This window comes from Barbatula barbatula, assembly GCF_947034865.1.
Source record: "Barbatula barbatula genome assembly, chromosome: 3".
Classification (NCBI taxonomy): Eukaryota; Metazoa; Chordata; class Actinopteri; order Cypriniformes; family Nemacheilidae; genus Barbatula; species Barbatula barbatula.
Window position 1 is genome coordinate 7,356,100 of NC_136764.1, and position 17,770 is coordinate 7,373,869.

Genomic DNA, 17,770 nt, shown 5'->3' on the forward strand with positions numbered 1-17,770 from the left:
GTAAGACTGAAATTATGTAATAAAGTAATAGCTCAAATATATAAATATATATATATATATATATATATATATATCAATGTGGAGATTTTAGCGGCATCTAATGGTGAGGATGCGAATTGCAACAAATGGCTCACTCCTGGCAAACCCTCGCCTCTCCGGTTTGAAGCACTAGGGTGGCTGCACAGTATTAAGCAGTCTTCACATTTTTGCTTCTTTGCCTCAAGACATAACCTATTTATGAAACACTCTGTAGATCAGTTTGTCCATATAGGGCTACTGTGGAAACAACATGTAAGAAGACCTGCGGTGTATGTACATAGAAATAGCTCATTCTAAGATAATTAAAACATTACGAGTCCTAATGTAACTTCTTTACACACTTCTGAAGACATAGTTATGTATCATCATATTGCATTTCTGTCAATACATCCTCCAAAAAATGACACACTGGACCTTTAATATTGCAGTTTTACTGTAATATTATGAATCACTCTGAAGTTTATTTCACAATGATGACTGGCAGACTACACATCATTCAAACACACAATTCACTAACAAACAAATCCTCCTGCTAAAGAACATCAGATACACATCATATTCTCATTTTCTGCCTCTGTTCCAGATGTTGGTGGCTTCTTTGAAAGCGGGACTCTGGTGCGATATGACCTCATGTCAGACAGCAGTTCTTCTCTTGCAGTTAAGGATGTGAGAGAAGCTTCTGAAGTTCCGAGCGCTGTTGGTAATTTCACCCGTGAGGAACTGATCTTTAGTTTCAGCACATCTCAAACGCCCTCTGTCCTCATCTACATCAGCTCAAAGACACAGGATTACATGGCCGTGGTTCTGCGGCATAACGGTGAGAACCTGTTTAATACTAGCTGCATTCAATAGAACTCACAATTTAGCATTTAATTGTATTTAACACTTTGTGTTTTTCTCAGGTACACTACAGATTCGCTATAATCTGGGTGGATTGAGGGAGCCGTTCACGATCAACCTGAATAATCTCAACATGGCCAACGGACAACCCCATAATGTCAACATCACACGACACGACAGACTCATTCTGCTGCAGGTACACCTGAAGTTCTCTGAAAGGTTTTCCTGTCATTTTGAACAAGACGGGTGCGTTATTTAAATGTTTATGTCATATGCTTCTCATTTTGTGTTACAGTTGGATCACTATCCCATAGTAAGATACACCCTTCCTGAAGCCTCGGACACAGAGTTTAACCTCGTCAAGACCATTTTCTTAGGAAAGGTTTTTGGTAAGCATTTACTAGCATATTTATGGAAAATGACAATTGCTGCATATAGATTAATATACAAATGTAAATTAAGATCACTGTTTATTCTTTCTTATTAAATATTGAATATTATGACTCTAAATCCTGTAGGGTATATGTCGAATGTCACGTGACTTAACCGGTAAACAGCGCGTGTTAGAAGTGTTATTATTATCAGTATTAACAATATCTACATATTTTTAAGGTAATTCTCTATCCTTGCCAGCTGTTTCCATTTTTAGGCGTTTGTGCTATTTAATATTCAAATGTCTGTGCAAAGAAAAAAAACGTTTCTATATCAATCTGTTTATGTGATGGGTATCGATTTTGATCATCTTTGGTAGGGCATTTAAAGGCGTGTTGAGTAAAACCGCTCTGTGCGTAATTAAGCACACATCGGAGCAATGAGACTTGTTTTCCAGTTTCTACGTTCTGTATAAATCCTATTGAATTTTGTATAATGCTCAGTTTCTGTATTGATCTATAGGAGTTTTGGAGATCTATGGATTGTGTTCTTTTTGTTGTTTGTTTATCCCATAAGAACATTTATAATTATAATCCATTATAATCTTTGATTAAATTAAATTTCAATATGATTCCTACATTTATATTTATCCATCTAGCAGATGCTTTAATCTAAGAGAATTAGAAATGACAAGGCATTTACCATTTTGATAAAAAGCTAACAATAAACACTGGATATAAAGCTGTAAACAAACATTGTTTGTTTACAAAAAGTAAATACTTATATGTTATTTTGACCTTTTTCTCCAGTTTTCCTTTTCTGCAAATAAATGCAAAAGGAAACTATACTTTATTTGAATTTGGGAGAAACATTGTTATAGTTCAATGAAACAAAAATCATTTGACCTAAATACTGGTAATACTGGTAATACATACTGGCACATAGTAAATTGCGAAAAAACTGAAAATACTTTCCAGCAGCTGTATATTCCTGCCTTCACTTTCACAGAACTCTGATGTAGCTGTGTAAATCCTGACATCATCCTTTAAAAGCTCCAATCCCCGTGTGAATCCAGTCTCCAGGTTTTCTTGCATCCACAAACAGGAACGCCCTGAGCTGCATTAGCCACAGAGAGAAATTGAGAGAGTGATGTAGATATAAATTATCAGTGTGATTCAGAATATATTTGCCGAAGGAAAGTCAGAATTAGTGAAACCATCTAGGAAAGAAGAGAGGGACGGAAAAGGCAAGAATTACAATATATTAGCACAACCCTTTAAAACTGGTAGAGGAGGTCTTTGCAACTGTGAATCTTTGCTTTGTGGTAGGTTACATTGAATTTCATAAGATTCATTTATAGCTTGCTTTTCTGAAAAAGACGGATTAATTTTTTAAAGGGATTTAATAAAATCATTGACAAGCTACAGTCTATACAAGGTGCTTCGTAATGTTTCTCGGTGTTTGCGACTAGTGTATTTAGCATATTCAGTAATGTTTTGGTGAGAGAGAGTAGTATTTCTCTCACGTCTGCTGTTGTTTTTGTGTTTCAGAAACGGGTCAGATTGATCCAGTTTTGATCGAGCGATATAACACCCCAGGCTTCGTGGGCTGTCTCTCCAGAGTGCAGTTTAATCGTATCGCCCCGCTGAAGGCCGCCCTGAGGACGGGCATTCCCTTCACGGCCTCTGTACAGGGAGTCCTGGTGGAGTCAAACTGCGGAGCATCTCCCCACACAGTTCCACCCATGTCTGCAGCCTTTGACCCCTGGCACCCAAATTCAGGTGAGAAACTGAAATATCATTTCATTTTTATTATGGGGCACGTGAAGCAAAGCATCACTGTTGTTATTTAATATTCAGTATTTTCTTTTCTTTTTTATGTAAATTTTAGTGTGATTTGTTTGCTATACTGCTTTTGTCATTTTATTACTTATTTATATTTTTTTAACATTGGTGTGAAGGTTTCGTTCTTTTTTATTTCAATTTAGTTTAGATTCAATTTATTTGCTGTTATAGTTTTTTTCCATTGTTAACATCCCTTTGACCAAACACTCCAATGTCTCCATTAAAACACAAGATTTCAAAACTTTCAAAAAGTTCACAGAAGACAACATAGTGCAGAAATCATCAGTTGAACAAAAAAGAAATTGACACAAGGGCTTTATTAGCAATATATGTGATTGCTGTCAATAATAAAAGAATGTTTGCTATCTTCTGTTCAAAGATAGTGATTGAGCTATAACCGAAAACCTTTGCATTGTGTCCGCTCTCCCCTATCTCAAATGATTGTGATACATAAAAAACTATTTAACAGCACAAAAGAAAGTTTACAGCTGACATTAATATTGTATGTTCAAACTCAAACATGTCAAGTAATGCAGTTTTTATTATGTCATTATTTGTTAGCGTTTTGACAGTCTATACATTTACATTTATGCATTTGGCAGATGCTTTTATCCAAAGCGACTTACATTGCATCAACCCATACAGTTATACATAGGTATGATCACTCCACTGGGAGCTATACTATTATTGACAATATGTTTACACCGAATGACTCGATTTTGAATCAGGTTGGCTGTGTTTTGATAGAGTTAGCATATGTGGAAAAAGGCATTCATCATTTTGAAAAGTAGAGTTTGTATTTATTTAACAAAATGTGGTTTTGGCAAGAAAATAGGTGTGTTACTGTCTTAAGAGTTTAGAAAAAGTACTTGTATTGGTTAACACTTGTTAGCAATTGAAAGAAAACTGTAATAACTTTAGTGCCTATACTTATTTCAGTTGCTATATAGGAGCCAGGTTTGTATTCTAGCCCAGTTCAAAAAAGACCTTTCCGCCATCACTGTCATATAGAAAATCTTTTAGTCAAAGTAAAATGATCTGTTTTGCAGAATACAGAGAGAGTTATATTATTCATAGTAGGAAAATTGAATGGATAATGCATCGGTCAATCGTTTTCTAGGTCTAGATATCTATACACAGTAGATATTCTATATATGAGCCATCTTCACTTACTGATTGTCTCAAATGTGATATCAATGAATGGCATTTCACCTCTTTTCATTTTTAGGTCTTCTGTTCCTTTAAGACCTCTCTATGCACGTAATCTCTTTAGGGTGTGATTCGCCTCATCAAGTTCTCGTGGAGCTCAGTTTTGCCCTGGAGGCCGGTATCTGAGCACACAGGTTAAAAGTGTTGCGTTATTGATCCAGGTCCACAGCCTCAGATTGATCCGTAACTCCCAGCCTCCAGCTGGATGTGTTGTTGGGAGTGTTAGTATTTGTATTATTTCTTGTGGCATTCAGGAAAAATCAATGGGGTAACCTACCATGAGATATTACAGACGTGAGCTGAGAGAGACTCTGATAATAACTTCAATGTTTTAGTGTAATATTTTAGAGTCAAGCTCCACATCATGTTTTTCCTTTGAGCAGATGAAGAGTTTTCTTGATCTTCAATTCGCAAATTGATCTTGAATGCATTCACACTATACTTTTTTTTCATGGTTTATTTATATATATAATTTACATATGCATTACTGCTCAATGTATTTATAAAACAACCAAAATTGATTGATAAAGGGCGAGAGGGATCATTCATTTCAAAACAGATTTCATGTTTGTGTCATTGTGTGCTGAATATTTGAAGTTTGAAACATGCAGAGATGGCAGATGAAAGGAGCAGAAGGTTCATCTCAGATCCGCTCCGCTGCCAACGTCAGTTCTCCGATTCCCACCGAGTAAAAGCACTCAGAGATTATACAAAGATTCGCTCATCTGCTGCCCTAAATAAAACAGTCATCATGTTCTACTGACCTTCTGTGCTCCAGAAGATTGAATTATAATGCTGTCACAATCTCTATATTGATAAAGAGTTTCTCAAGTGAGAAGTCAATGATTCCTGTGAAAAAATTAACTATCATTCTGTCTCTTTGTGTCAAGCTGGGGCCCAGTTCCCATTCAATGAGGAGAGAATAGGCCGTGACGGAGTCAACAGAGATTCTGCTATAATTGGAGGTAAAAAATATTGTTCTTTGTGACAAATTGTTCTTGACAGGTTTTTCCTGTCGAGAATCATTTAAGGCGAAAATGTATATTGTATTAAAACACAATAAAATCATTTTGATCTTATTTTCGACAATTTTTTAGCTACCATCCTTTGGCTCTCTATCGCCATCTCTGTCTCAAACATAAAATTGCATTTTATTAATTATTTTTACGTGGGTTGAAAGCAAATGAGGTCAAACTGACATTTACCACAATATCCTACCTGACAACATAGAATTATTATATTTTTTTTATTTAAAATGAATATTAATTATCATTTTATTATTAACCAAAAAGTTAATTATATGATCCTTAATATCGTCGTTGTCCCTTCAAAAGCTTGTTTTTTAGGAAATTTACTTTTTAATAACTAAATACTGTGTTGTTGACAAGCACAAAACTTTCTTTGGTCAGATATTTGTGAAACCCAGTGACTAACATAAAGGGTGACTAATAATAATGATTTACGACAAAAAGCTAAAATTGACGAAATATGGAGGGACAAGATTTCAGAAGGACAGCAGTGATATTTTCAGACGTACTGTGAATTGAAAACACTCTTGGTTTTCTGACCTCGAACAGGTATCATCGCAGTTGTGATTTTTACCATCCTCTGCACGCTGGCATTCCTGGTCCGTCATTTGTTCCGTCACAAAGGCTCCTACCACACCAATGAAGCCAAAGGGGCGGAGTCTGCCGACTGCGCTGACGCAGCCATCATTGTGAATGACCCCGCCTTCACAGAGACCATTGACGATAGCAAGAAGGAGTGGTTCATTTAGCCACTCCCTCATGTTGATGCATTAAAGAAACCCATTATTTGGGTGTGTGAAATTAACACTCTGCAGTTTTGGACGACGTCTGTGCACTGGCTGGCATGTCTGTTCTGTAATTATTTTGTATGTACAGTAAGTTACGACAGCCCAAGGACTTCTCTGAGATCAAATTCATTCGCATATACAGTGTTACATTTTCAGCGACGAGGGTAGAGAGTTATCGATTCGTTGCAACGTTACTGCCTGTTAAAAAATAAGACGGGGAATGGCAGAAATGTGCATTTAGCAAGCGTGAATGCAGCAAAATCTCCAATAGCACAAAAACAGAATATGTACAGAATGCATAGTTATGTTTCCGATATTGACATTTGATTGTATTGAAATGTTATGTTGTCATAAGCATCTTCAGGACAATAATATATTGTAGCATGGTATTCGGCCTGGTGTCTCTGAATCATTCATCAATGTTAATGCAGCACTTTTCTATCTCATGAATTCAGTGTTATTTATCTGTTCTCCATATGTGCTCGTTCAAACTTTATGGAAACCATAAGGCATTTTAGATACCCTGTCTTTGACTTCGGTTAGGATTTTTCTGTCTTAACATGGATGCTCTTAAAAATAAACTAGTAGAGTTTTAGCAGTTTTGTTGATGTATGATCGGTAGTCAATTGAAACATGATTTGTCCAGTTTCTATTCAAATTGGAAAATAAATGTCATTTTTTTAATGTGCCTCAAGGGTTCATTGACATTTATGACCCACCATTAATTTCACGATTCATTTGATGGCCATGTAGGATATTATTGTTTCTCTTTCTGTGTTTGCAGTTTAATGCAAAGTTCATTTGAGGTTGACCTTAACGGCATCAAATAACCAATTTTATGCATAACCAATTGTATTATTGTCTTCATGATGTGTTTTTATGCATTTTTAACACAAGTTTTTCCTCTCGGCTCACATGGAATCATTAACAGCAGTATTATTTATTCATATTTGTATGAATGCACCACAATATCGTGGCTTTTCAAGATTATTAAACTTCTGTTTGTTATAACCTAAGACGTTTTTATTCAATTCCAGAATTGTCCATGTATGTGATTATTTAAAAGGGTTGTAAAAATACTGAGTTTTCAATCATTTAAAAATAACAATAATAAACCGCTGGATTGTAATTATTTATTAGGAAATGAGTGACAGATGTGTAGTATAATCCTCTCATTATTTATGACTCTACGATATAACATTCACAATAGTTCATGTGCCTTTGATATATTTAATTCGCAGTTCATCTTAATGATCATGCTTTTCATATGATCAAACTTTAAACCAGTGCAGTCAGTCTATGTAAGTTTACAAATGAAACACACTGTCAATAACAATTTGTTTTGAAGTTTAATGTGGGCCATTTATTACTTAAACTGTCAGAAACAAAATCTGACTTTTATTCATATTTTTCTAATGTGTGATTACGAACATATCTGACATACCATTTAGCAACGTGTATTATTTTTTATTTTATTTGCGTGCTTTTATCTATTTATTTATTTATACTGTCTTAATAAATCCCATTACTTATCATGTCATGATTATGGACAAATTATTGTAGCAAGATTCGCTTATTTCACACATTTCTCGATTAAAGAAAAGCTCAGATGAATTCGTTCCGCAACATTTATAACTTTTAAATAACAAGTTTCACAAAACTAAATGTCTAATATTTATTTCATATTTAGCGCGAAGCTAGACCCGGAACATTCGTTCTCCGCCGGAGTTTGCTTCTGTTTCCGGGGGGACCGTGTTTCCGTGAGCACTCGCTGACGGAGTTTTTTCTCTTCGTTGTTTCGGCCTACCTCATTTTAGTTTTCCGCTAAAAATTAAAAGTTTACAGGTTACGTGTTTCGTTTTTCAAGGGGAATCTTGTTTATCGGGAGCCGAATCGGTGGCAGAGAGTTATATCGATGCTCGTCTTTATTTCTACATGATGGTAAGAGCGCGAGATTAGCCGTTAGCTGTAACGTTAACTTTACCCTGAACGCAAACGCACATCTGTAGCGGTTTTAATCGTTTAAGTATCCATAGTATTACTGTCATGTCTGTCGGTGTTATTAGAGCTGCGTTGACCTGTGTGTGTTTTATAAAGGGTCTGATGAGCGTTTGCAGACGAGGCCTCGTCGTTCAGACTGTTTACATGTTAAGACACCCGAACGCACGTATTTGAACGCATTTGATGTGATGGATGGGAAGAAGAAATGACCGTCGTGTCGAAATGACCATTAACCCTCTTAAAGAAGATCAGGTCGATCGTTTAAAACGCATTCACCCAGACTGACCGCGCTGATGTGATTATGCCGGTAGCGACGCGACCAAACTACATCGCCCTTTTCATAATAAACCAGTTTTATTTGAAGATGGTGTGAATCTAGCGGTGTGTAGTGCGTGGAAATTGACATAACACGTTCAAACAGAACTGATCAGAAGTTGTGAGGGCTCGATGAAGACCAGGAGGTGCCATTGGTCTGGTGAGAGTAGATCAGGACAGACTATTGTGAGAGAAACCGAGAAGTTATGAAAGGAAAGAGGAAAGATATCAGAAACCACAAGGCAAAAATGAGAAATCAGAAGGGGACCTGAGGTTTCAAGAGATCGGATATGAGGTTTTGGGCCGGTGGTCTGTCTGTCATTGGAGAAGTTTGTAATTTCTCATTTAATTTGTCAAATAATAACCTGTGGTGTGGTCTGCACCAGAAACATCTGTTTTTAATCCGTGTTCATTCGTACAGATGTGAAATGTTGCGTTTTCAGCCCTGGCCTTGTGTAATAATTGACGTTTTTGAGATCATTGGTTATAATGATATGGATGTTTCGCTGTCCTTAAAGTCTATCACTGTTTTATCATCCTGATCTCATGGCAGAGTGGCTAGTTTGCTCGGTCGCTGCGTTTCAAAGCTCCTCGCTGAGTATTTTCTGTTCCTTGAGTTGTTGCCATGGATACAAGAAGGGAACCCTGGGATATAATGAACTGTAGTTTCTATACAAGGAAAAAACGGGTACTGTTTCTTGCCTGTGATGTATTACTGGAGTCATGATTTCCATGAAGCTTGTTTATAAATTGCTTAAATATATGGATGCGGTTGGCAAGACGTAAAATCAAGTCATACTCGTAACGTAGTACGTTAATGTGACTTTCCCCCGTACTTGGCAGGTCGCTTTCCTCGCTGTTGCTGTTCCCTGATGGTCCGACCCTAATCGTCCTCTCTCGCTGCCGGACCCTATGGAGGAGTAGCTCTTGGGTGACAGGTACGAGAACCAATCGCACGTCAAGAAAGGGCATCAGACTCGCAGCGGCAGGGCCGAGAGGAAGAGAGGATGTCGTCTAACAGGACTCAGACCCCTCACGGTCTGAAGCAGATTGGGCTGGACCAGATCTGGGATGACCTGCGGGCAGGAATACAGCAGGTGTACACCCGGCAGAGCATGGCCAAGTCGCGCTACATGGAGCTGTACACGTATCCTTTGGTTTAAAGAAAAAAGGACAAACGATTTTAGATGTTGGTTTGAAGTATCCAGTATCGTGTTGTGTCCTTAATTTATTATTTTGCAGTCATGTGTATAATTATTGCACTAGTGTGCATCAATCAAATCAGGCCCGTGGTGCAGGCGCCCCCCCGTCCAAACCTTCAAAGAAGACCCCGACGCCCGGGGGAGCTCAGTTTGTGGGGCTGGAACTCTATAAGAGATTAAAGGAATTTCTGAAGAATTATCTAACAAACTTATTAAAGGTACGTTTGAGTGACACACATTTTGAGGATGGAAAACAGCACTCGTCTTTAATTTTACTTCTTTCTTTTATGTTTTGTTGTCTTTATGATAGGATGTTTAAAGAACTAACACGTGAAAGGTCCCATACAGACATAACAATGCAATAATGATTCTGAGACGTTTAAGTGACAGTCCACTCAAAAATGAAAGGTCATGAATTACTCAACCACAAATCGTTCCAAACCTGTATACATTTCTTTGTTCTGTTAAAACGCAAAGAAAGATATTTGGAAGAATGTTAGCAACTGACATTTCTGGAGCACCATTGACTACCATACTAGGAACATTTTCAACGGTAGTCAGTAGGGCCGCACGATATGAGGAGAAGCTGCGATGTGCGATAACATTGTTTAATATTGCGTTGACGATATGACTTGCGATAAATATTAAAATGTGAATGCTGTTCCCATGTCACACCAAACGCGAATTCGCGATTCGTGCGAATGACGAGGAGCTTGCTCTAGTAGGGCCGCAAATTCGCGTCTGTAATGAAGCGAATGCTTAGGGCATGTAATAAACTTTTTCCCTTACTCATCGTGTCAGGCTGTCTGTTGCGATGGGTTCATCGGCTGAGTTCATATCGCGATGACGATGAAAATTCGATGTATCTTTCAGCCCTAGTAGTCAGTGGTGCGACAGAGCTGTTTGTTTCCTTCAATTCTTCTCATTTTGTGTTGAATATTCAATATTTTTTCTGCTATGTTGGTGCCCTAGAAATCTCAGTCGCTGACGTTCTTCCAAATATCTTTCTTTGTGTTCACCCATATAAAGACATTTCTAGAGGTTTAAGAACTTGTGGTTGAGTAATTCATGACAGAACTTTCATTTTTGAGTGAACTGTCCCTTTAAAGACAAAGGTCAATTTTTTTTATCGTGGATGTTATAAAAAGAGCAAACTGAACCTTTTCACATACGTTCGTCATAACGTTATGTTTTAATGATACCGATTTTAAACTGCAGATTGTCATTTTCAGGATGGAGAGGATCTGATGGACGAGAGTGTCCTGAAGTTCTACACGCAGCAGTGGGAGGATTACAGGTTCTCCAGTAAGGTTCTCAATGGAATTTGTGCTTACCTCAACCGTCACTGGGTCCGCAGAGAGTGTGACGAGGGTCGCAAGGGCATCTATGAAATCTACTCTGTAAGTGCTCCTCTTACTTTTACCACGCTTGCTTTTTATTTGACATTTGATAAACACTATTCTTAATTTTCCAGCTGGCCCTGGTGACGTGGAGGGAATGTTTGTTTCGGCCGCTGAATAAGCAGGTAAGACCGGATTTAAGTGACAGGAAAAAGTGGCTTTAATTCTGACAAACACTGAATGCCGTTGTCTCGTACTGGCGGCAGGTCACAAATGCAGTATTGAAGCTGATCGAGAAGGAGAGGAACGGAGAAACCATCAACACCAGACTCATCAGTGGAGTGGTGCAGTCCTATGGTGTGTGACATCATGCCATCATTTTATTTGTTTCCAGGTTTTTTGTTAAGTTCTGTGTTTCTTAATGTCAAACTCTGTCGACTGCAGTGGAGTTGGGTCTCAACGAGGACGACGCCTTTGCTAAAGGCCCGACTCTATCCGTCTACAAGGAGTACTTTGAGAGCCAGTTCCTGGTCGATACGGAACGGTTTTACACGAGGGAAAGCACAGAGTTCCTACAACAGAATCCAGTTACTGAATACATGAAGAAGGTGAGCCTGAAAAAAAGAGATTGTCTACGTCCTTTAAGACGTTCTCTCCTATTGTTGAGCTTTTTTATTTTGAGTGGCGGGCGTATTCAGTTTTTGTTGGTGTATATGGAAAAGGGGTTGTTGAAACCTTACATTTTTAAATCCTGAAATGGATCAAAATGATTTTGCCTTTTAAAAAAGACGCTAAACATGTTGTATTTATATAAATATTATCAAAAGGTTGATAAATCAATATTTAGTGTAGCAGTGCCCTACTGTGAGGATGAAGTGTTGAGTGTTGTTTTCTGCAGGCGGAGTCTCGTCTCCTGGAGGAGCAGAGAAGAGTACAGGTGTATCTCCACGAGAGCACACAGGATGAGCTGGCCAGGAAATGTGAGCAGGTCCTCATCGAGAAACACTTGGAGATCTTCCACACAGAGTTCCAGAACCTTCTAGACGCAGACAAGAACGAAGGTGTGACTCATACTGTAAACTACACGTTTGTTTATAGTTGCAAGAGTCCTACGGTTTCACTAACCATAATTTGCCTTTGTGTAGATCTAGGTCGTATGTACAATCTCGTGTCGCGGATCACAGACGGCTTGGGAGAGCTAAAGAAACTTTTGGAGACGCACATTTATAATCAGGGCCTGGCTGCTATAGAGAAGTGTGGGGAGTCTGCTCTCAATGTGAGTCTGTATGAAGGTAGTTTTCAGACAGGAAGAGACTATATGATTGGCACAAAAAATTTCAGTTTCTTTATGCTAATTTAAGAGGTTTGTAAATCGCACAGAATTCAAAACACAAATCAAAGTGAAATAACCACTTCAATGATATTTCATATTAAGTGTTCGAATTAAATAAATAGCTTTTGAATATTCAGTCATTAGAACTCTTGAGTATTATATAAAGCCAGCCAATCAGATTGTCCGATGATCTGTGCCCCTGCCAGATGAGGTTAGAATAAGGATCATGCTTGATTTTATTTTGCATCAGCTTAGAACTTCTGTGTTTGTGTTCTCGTAGGACCCCAAAATGTACGTCCAGACCATTTTGGACGTCCACAAGAAGTACAATGCCCTGGTCATGTCAGCATTCAACAATGATGCTGGTTTCGTGGCTGCTTTGGACAAGGTATGTTGACGAGTTTGTGTAATATTTGTGTGAATAGATTTTGATGTATTTAAAGCGTTCAAGGAAATACTGTATTTCTCTTTAGGCTTGCGGACGCTTCATTAATAACAATGCTGTTACCAAGATGGTGCAGTCCTCAAGCAAATCTCCTGAACTACTGGCCAGATACTGCGACTCGTTGCTCAAGAAAAGGTCTGTATAGCGATTTGTTATGTTTTCTGAACGTGTTTCATGAATTGTGTCATGTATCTGTTGTTCTGAGTGTGTGTTGAACGCTGTGCAGGATGTAAACCAAACTCTGTCCTGTTTTCAGCTCCAAAAACCCAGAGGAAGCAGAACTTGAAGACACTCTCAATCAAGTGGTGCGCTTTCCGTTATTAATGGATTAAGGTACATTTGCGATTCTGCTCTGTCGTATCTCCATTGATTTCCCCTTTCTCTCCTTTATAGATGGTGGTGTTCAAATACATCGAGGACAAAGACGTGTTCCAGAAGTTTTATGCAAAGATGCTGGCCAAACGTCTGGTCCATCAGAACAGTGCTAGTGACGACGCAGAGGCCAGCATGATCTCCAAACTGAAGGTTCGCCATCCTTGATCTGTAGAGTTCAGATCCGCTTGACTGCTTTTGAGAGTTACTGTGTGATTATCTGATGGTTGGTATGTCGTTTTCAGCAAGCATGCGGCTTTGAATACACGTCAAAACTGCAGCGCATGTTTCAGGACATCGGAGTGAGCAAAGACCTCAACGAACAATTCAAGAAGCACCTCTCAAACTCTGAGCCTTTAGACCGTAAGAGTTAAACACCTTTCAGCCTCAATCCCTCTTAGATGTTGGGATGTTATTTTGAAACGTTCTGCTGTTTTCTAGTGGACTTCAGCATCCAGGTGCTGAGCTCAGGTTCTTGGCCTTTCCAGCAATCCTGCACGTTTGCTCTGCCGTCAGAGGTGATACAAACCACATCTTATCCTTCAGCACATTTCACCTTAAAGGAATAGTTTACCTTCAAAATGAAAATTCTGTCTGTTCCAAACTTTGTTGCCTTCTGTGTCATCTGTTAGACAAGAGAAATTGTTGACCGTTGACAGAACACTCTGGTTTGGAACAGACCCTAAGTGTGCTATAAAAATCTTTTTATGAATCCACTTGCATTGTCTCTTTTTTTCTGACACAGTTGGAGAGGAGCTACCAAAGGTTTACAGCCTTCTACGCCAGCAGACACAGCGGCCGTAAACTCACCTGGCTTTACCACCTTTCCAAAGGCGAACTGGTCACCAGCTGCTTCAAAAACCGCTACACCTTACAGGTATCAGGGATGTGATTTTTCCATATAAATACGGATTTCCGTATTTGTGACCTGATTTGCTATCACCTGCGTAATTTGCATTTAACATTATTATTTTCATTCATGAGTAATTATGTGCACGTAATCATCATACAGCCGGCCAACAGGATCCTTTCTACACTCGCTACGTCATGCACACGCTTGATTTAAATACAGAGCGATTGGTTCAATCTGGGCATAATTTCCAGAGTCTGTTAAAAATAGACTACAAACGCCGCTGTTTGGTACTTTAAAAATCGCGTTGTGTTATGTTTAATTAAGTGGGAAACAGCGTTTTGTGACTATATAACATTATCGATACACAGACTAAAATAGAGCTTTGGTAATTGTGCATTCTGGGCAGTCACCGCTGAGTTATAGGACACACTCAGCGGCATACAATGACGCAAATAGAAATCACCAGAGTTAAAAACTGCTATATTAAAATCACAATTTTTAGGACCTGCTGGCACTTGCATAGTATAAATTGAACAGAGGCGGACAGAGTACACAGCTTCATTACTTGAGTAAAAGTACAGATACCCCTTGCTAAATTTTACTCAAGTACAAGTATAAGTACTACAGTCAGATGTGTACTTAAGTAAAAGTACTGAAGTACATGTTTTTAAAAGTACTTGAGTATCAAGAGTACATTTTCTAAATATTGCATTACTACTGCCACAGTGCTTACATTTATGTACAGAAACGTCCTACATGGAGTTATGAAAAATGTTAATACCTTGGAGAATGTAAAAGGAATTTAAAGTAAAATCAAGTAATTTTATTATTTTTACCATGCTGCTTTATTTAACATTTCTCACTTGCCAACAAGGTAATAGCACAATGGCAACGCTCTGACAAACCTCTGCTAGAGTTTTAATGGATTTTTGTACCCACATTTGAACCGAACCGTTTTAAACACACCGCATACTCAAGAACATCAAAGCAAATACTCCGCTTACATTAATGTGAAATATTAGAAAATATAATTCAGCTAACAATTGTGTGTACATGTGAGTTTCTCTGTTTTTTCATCAATCAGCGGTGGCGTTTCATCAAAACCTAGGGTATTGCGAAATTTCCTCAGACCATACAAAAACGAACCACAACGAAACCAAATGATACCACATATATGTAACCACAAAACTTATAGTAAAAAATAACCCACAGCCAGATGTTGTCATAACCACCACCAACGACTACGTTGGTTTGTCGCAGGGTTGTCAAGCCTTGATTCTTTTCATTTTTAAGCTAATCCTGGCATAGCTAGTGGCAAATCCCAAAATCGCGCAAAAATACATAATAAACTGCGACTGCGCTACAATGTCTTTCCGTACAATATATTTTTTTAAATTTTTCACAGATAGCGTTTTACATTATAAATGAAATACAATAACAATTGTGTAAATTATTCGATTTATTAAATGGATGCCAACTGATTGGGAAAATTAATTATTGTTTAATGATTTAATTCAATAAAATTAAAAAGAGGCCAAATATAAACTACTCAAGGGGTGCCATTTGTTAATGCCATCTTATTTGATATTAGCATACGATGTTTGCACAAATCATCAACCTATTTGATTAAATATTGTTAAGGTGACTGTTAAACAAAAACAAATTTGAAATGATATTTCCAAAATTGCCAGTCAGAATTGGGTAATTGAAATAGTTGGTTTTTGTTTTGATAAGTGAAAAAAGATTTTTTGGCAAACAGTTGCCTGTTTTAATCATGTAACATTGAATTAGTATTTAGCAGAAAAATGAATTTACACAGGTTTGGAACAACCTGAGGGTGAGCAAATGAGGACAAACTTTTCATTTTTGGGTGAACTGTCTCTTTAAATATCTATGAATGTTCTTGTCTGCAGGCGTCCACCTTCCAGATGGCCATTCTACTGCAGTATAACACAGAAGATGTTTATACAGTGCAACAGCTAACAGACAGCACGCAGATCAAAATCGTGCGTAAAAGACTGCATTTGTGTATCATACTGTAAACCTGTAAAAAGAACTTTCAATGTTCAGAGTAGAAAATATTTTTTTCTTATACTTGCAGGATATACTGGTGCAAGTTCTCCAAATATTATTGAAATCCAAGTTGTTGGTAAGTTTATTTCTTCTTTCCTTGAGTCGCCTTGCCAATCGGTTTCCTTAAGTATCCTTAAATACTTCTTGAAGCTTCGCTGTTCAGTTTACATTCCAAAATGATAATGCAGAGATTTTGTGCTATTTTAAGTTATTAAAATAACGGTTATGATAATGATAATAACTTTTTTACATTTCGTGACGTGTGCAGGTTCTAGAAGATGAGAACGCAAATGTGGATGAAGCGGAGTTCAAACCCGAAACCCTTATAAAACTCTTCTTGGGCTATAAAAAGTGGGTCCTCACAGCGGATCTCCTTTGATAAATAACATGAACTCACTTTTCTCATATTGTGCTGCGAGTTTTGACGGCTGGTGATCTTTCTTTCCAGTAAAAAGCTGCGAGTGAACATTAATGTGCCAATGAAGACGGAACAGAAGCAAGAACAGGAAACAACCCACAAAAACATTGAGGAGGACCGAAAACTCCTTATTCAGGTCTTCACATCCACCTGATGCATATTTGTTTTTTATGCTTGATTCTGATCCATCACAGCAGTGTATTGTTAGTCTGTTGCTAAATACCCGTATGTCCTCCTGTAGGCGGCCATAGTGAGAATCATGAAGATGAGGAAGGTTCTGAAGCACCAGCAGCTTCTGGCAGAAGTTCTGAATCAGCTCTCGTCCCGGTTTAAACCCAGAGTCCCTGTCATTAAGGTCTGTTATTGCTGACTTTGTTTACAATAGCGAATGGGGTTTTGCATCACAGAACGAACAGTCTCCTCATGCCGTCTGCTCTTCTGTTTGTCTTTTGCAGAAGTGCATCGACATTCTCATAGAGAAAGAGTATCTGGAGAGAGTGGATGGAGAGAAGGACACCTACAGTTACCTGGCCTAAACGTTTATTTGCTCCTCTACAGTCTTTTGTCTCTCTCTCACGCTCACTTTTTTAAGTTGTTTCTTGGGTAATAAATACCATTCCTCTTGATGTTCGGCCTGTTTTGATGGGAGAAGGAAGGTATTTAAAGAGGATGAACGGAAGAAAAGCGCGTGTGAGAGCTGGACGTGACTGTTGAATTGGAGCGTCCCGCCCTGGATGGACAAGACTGTATTTTGACATGTACATAATTACAATCGGAGACCTCCAGCTTTAATCTCGCTAAATAAAACATTACAGGTTTTAAAAGCCCAATCAGAAATAAACCCTTCATGTTAAGCATGCTATTGCCTATCAGCATTTAAACGAATAAAAGATGAACGAGGATGAATTGAAATCATAGAGAGATGCCTGGATAATGTTTTAGGAAATGAAGCTGAAAAAATAGGAAAAAGGTGCAATTTTAGGTGCATATCCCAGGAGGAAAGGAGTTGGTCCGGTTTGTAGATGTGTACTCGGAATTGTTTCCTGCTATCAGAAAACCATTTGTATAGTGTGGTTCACTTTTTTAATTGTATGTTAAATAAAAGAATTAAACGTTTCCGTATCTCTGGTGCAGTAAAGTTTGACACACACGAAACCATGAAAGTTTGTTTTAATTTTTAGAAACACTTTCACGAACAACCTTAACGCGAGTCCCCTTAAGGCGAGTAAATACAATTTTTAGTAAAAGCCAAAAATTAATTGTGTGGGTCAAAATTATAGATTTTTCTTTTATGCCAA

The 17,770-nt window shown here is 38.0% G+C and overlaps 2 protein-coding genes across 2 annotated transcripts in view; both read left to right on the forward strand.

Moving 5' to 3' along the window:
* Positions 1–7,134, forward strand: part of cntnap2b (contactin associated protein 2b) — a 39,061-nt gene extending 31,927 nt beyond the window's left edge. Inside the window, exons 20-25 of the mRNA XM_079453467.1 lie at positions 623–856; positions 942–1,075; positions 1,175–1,268; positions 2,802–3,032; positions 5,195–5,269; positions 5,882–7,134. Coding sequence (XP_079309593.1) covers positions 623–856; positions 942–1,075; positions 1,175–1,268; positions 2,802–3,032; positions 5,195–5,269; positions 5,882–6,081 — 968 coding nt within the window. The 3' untranslated portion in view covers positions 6,082–7,134. The remainder of the gene's footprint in view (positions 1–622; positions 857–941; positions 1,076–1,174; positions 1,269–2,801; positions 3,033–5,194; positions 5,270–5,881) is intronic.
* A 700-nt stretch (positions 7,135–7,834) lies between these two features.
* cul1a (cullin 1a) lies at positions 7,835–17,588 on the forward strand. The gene is made up of 22 exons (XM_079452954.1): positions 7,835–8,061; positions 9,280–9,583; positions 9,679–9,856; positions 10,871–11,038; positions 11,113–11,163; positions 11,245–11,335; positions 11,423–11,586; positions 11,877–12,039; positions 12,124–12,254; positions 12,592–12,699; positions 12,785–12,891; positions 13,013–13,061; positions 13,150–13,281; positions 13,374–13,491; positions 13,570–13,646; positions 13,874–14,005; positions 15,895–15,987; positions 16,083–16,130; positions 16,323–16,405; positions 16,503–16,608; positions 16,714–16,827; positions 16,928–17,588. Exons 2-22 carry the CDS (start codon positions 9,444–9,446, stop codon positions 17,006–17,008), a joined length of 2,334 nt encoding a protein of 777 aa, XP_079309080.1. The 5' UTR covers positions 7,835–8,061; positions 9,280–9,443; the 3' UTR covers positions 17,009–17,588.
* Positions 17,589–17,770: the final 182 nt, after the last annotated feature.

Bases quoted from the DNA above. Each gene is read 5' to 3' on its own strand.
- cul1a (XM_079452954.1), top strand. From the start codon at position 9,444: ATGTCGTCTAACAGGACTCAGACCCCTCACGGTCTGAAGCAGATTGGG. The intron at 13,062-13,149 runs GTGCGCTTTCCG...TCTCCTTTATAG, and splicing joins AAGACACTCTCAATCAAGTG to ATGGTGGTGTTCAAATACAT. The intron at 15,988-16,082 runs GTGCGTAAAAGA...TTATACTTGCAG, and splicing joins ACAGCACGCAGATCAAAATC to GATATACTGGTGCAAGTTCT.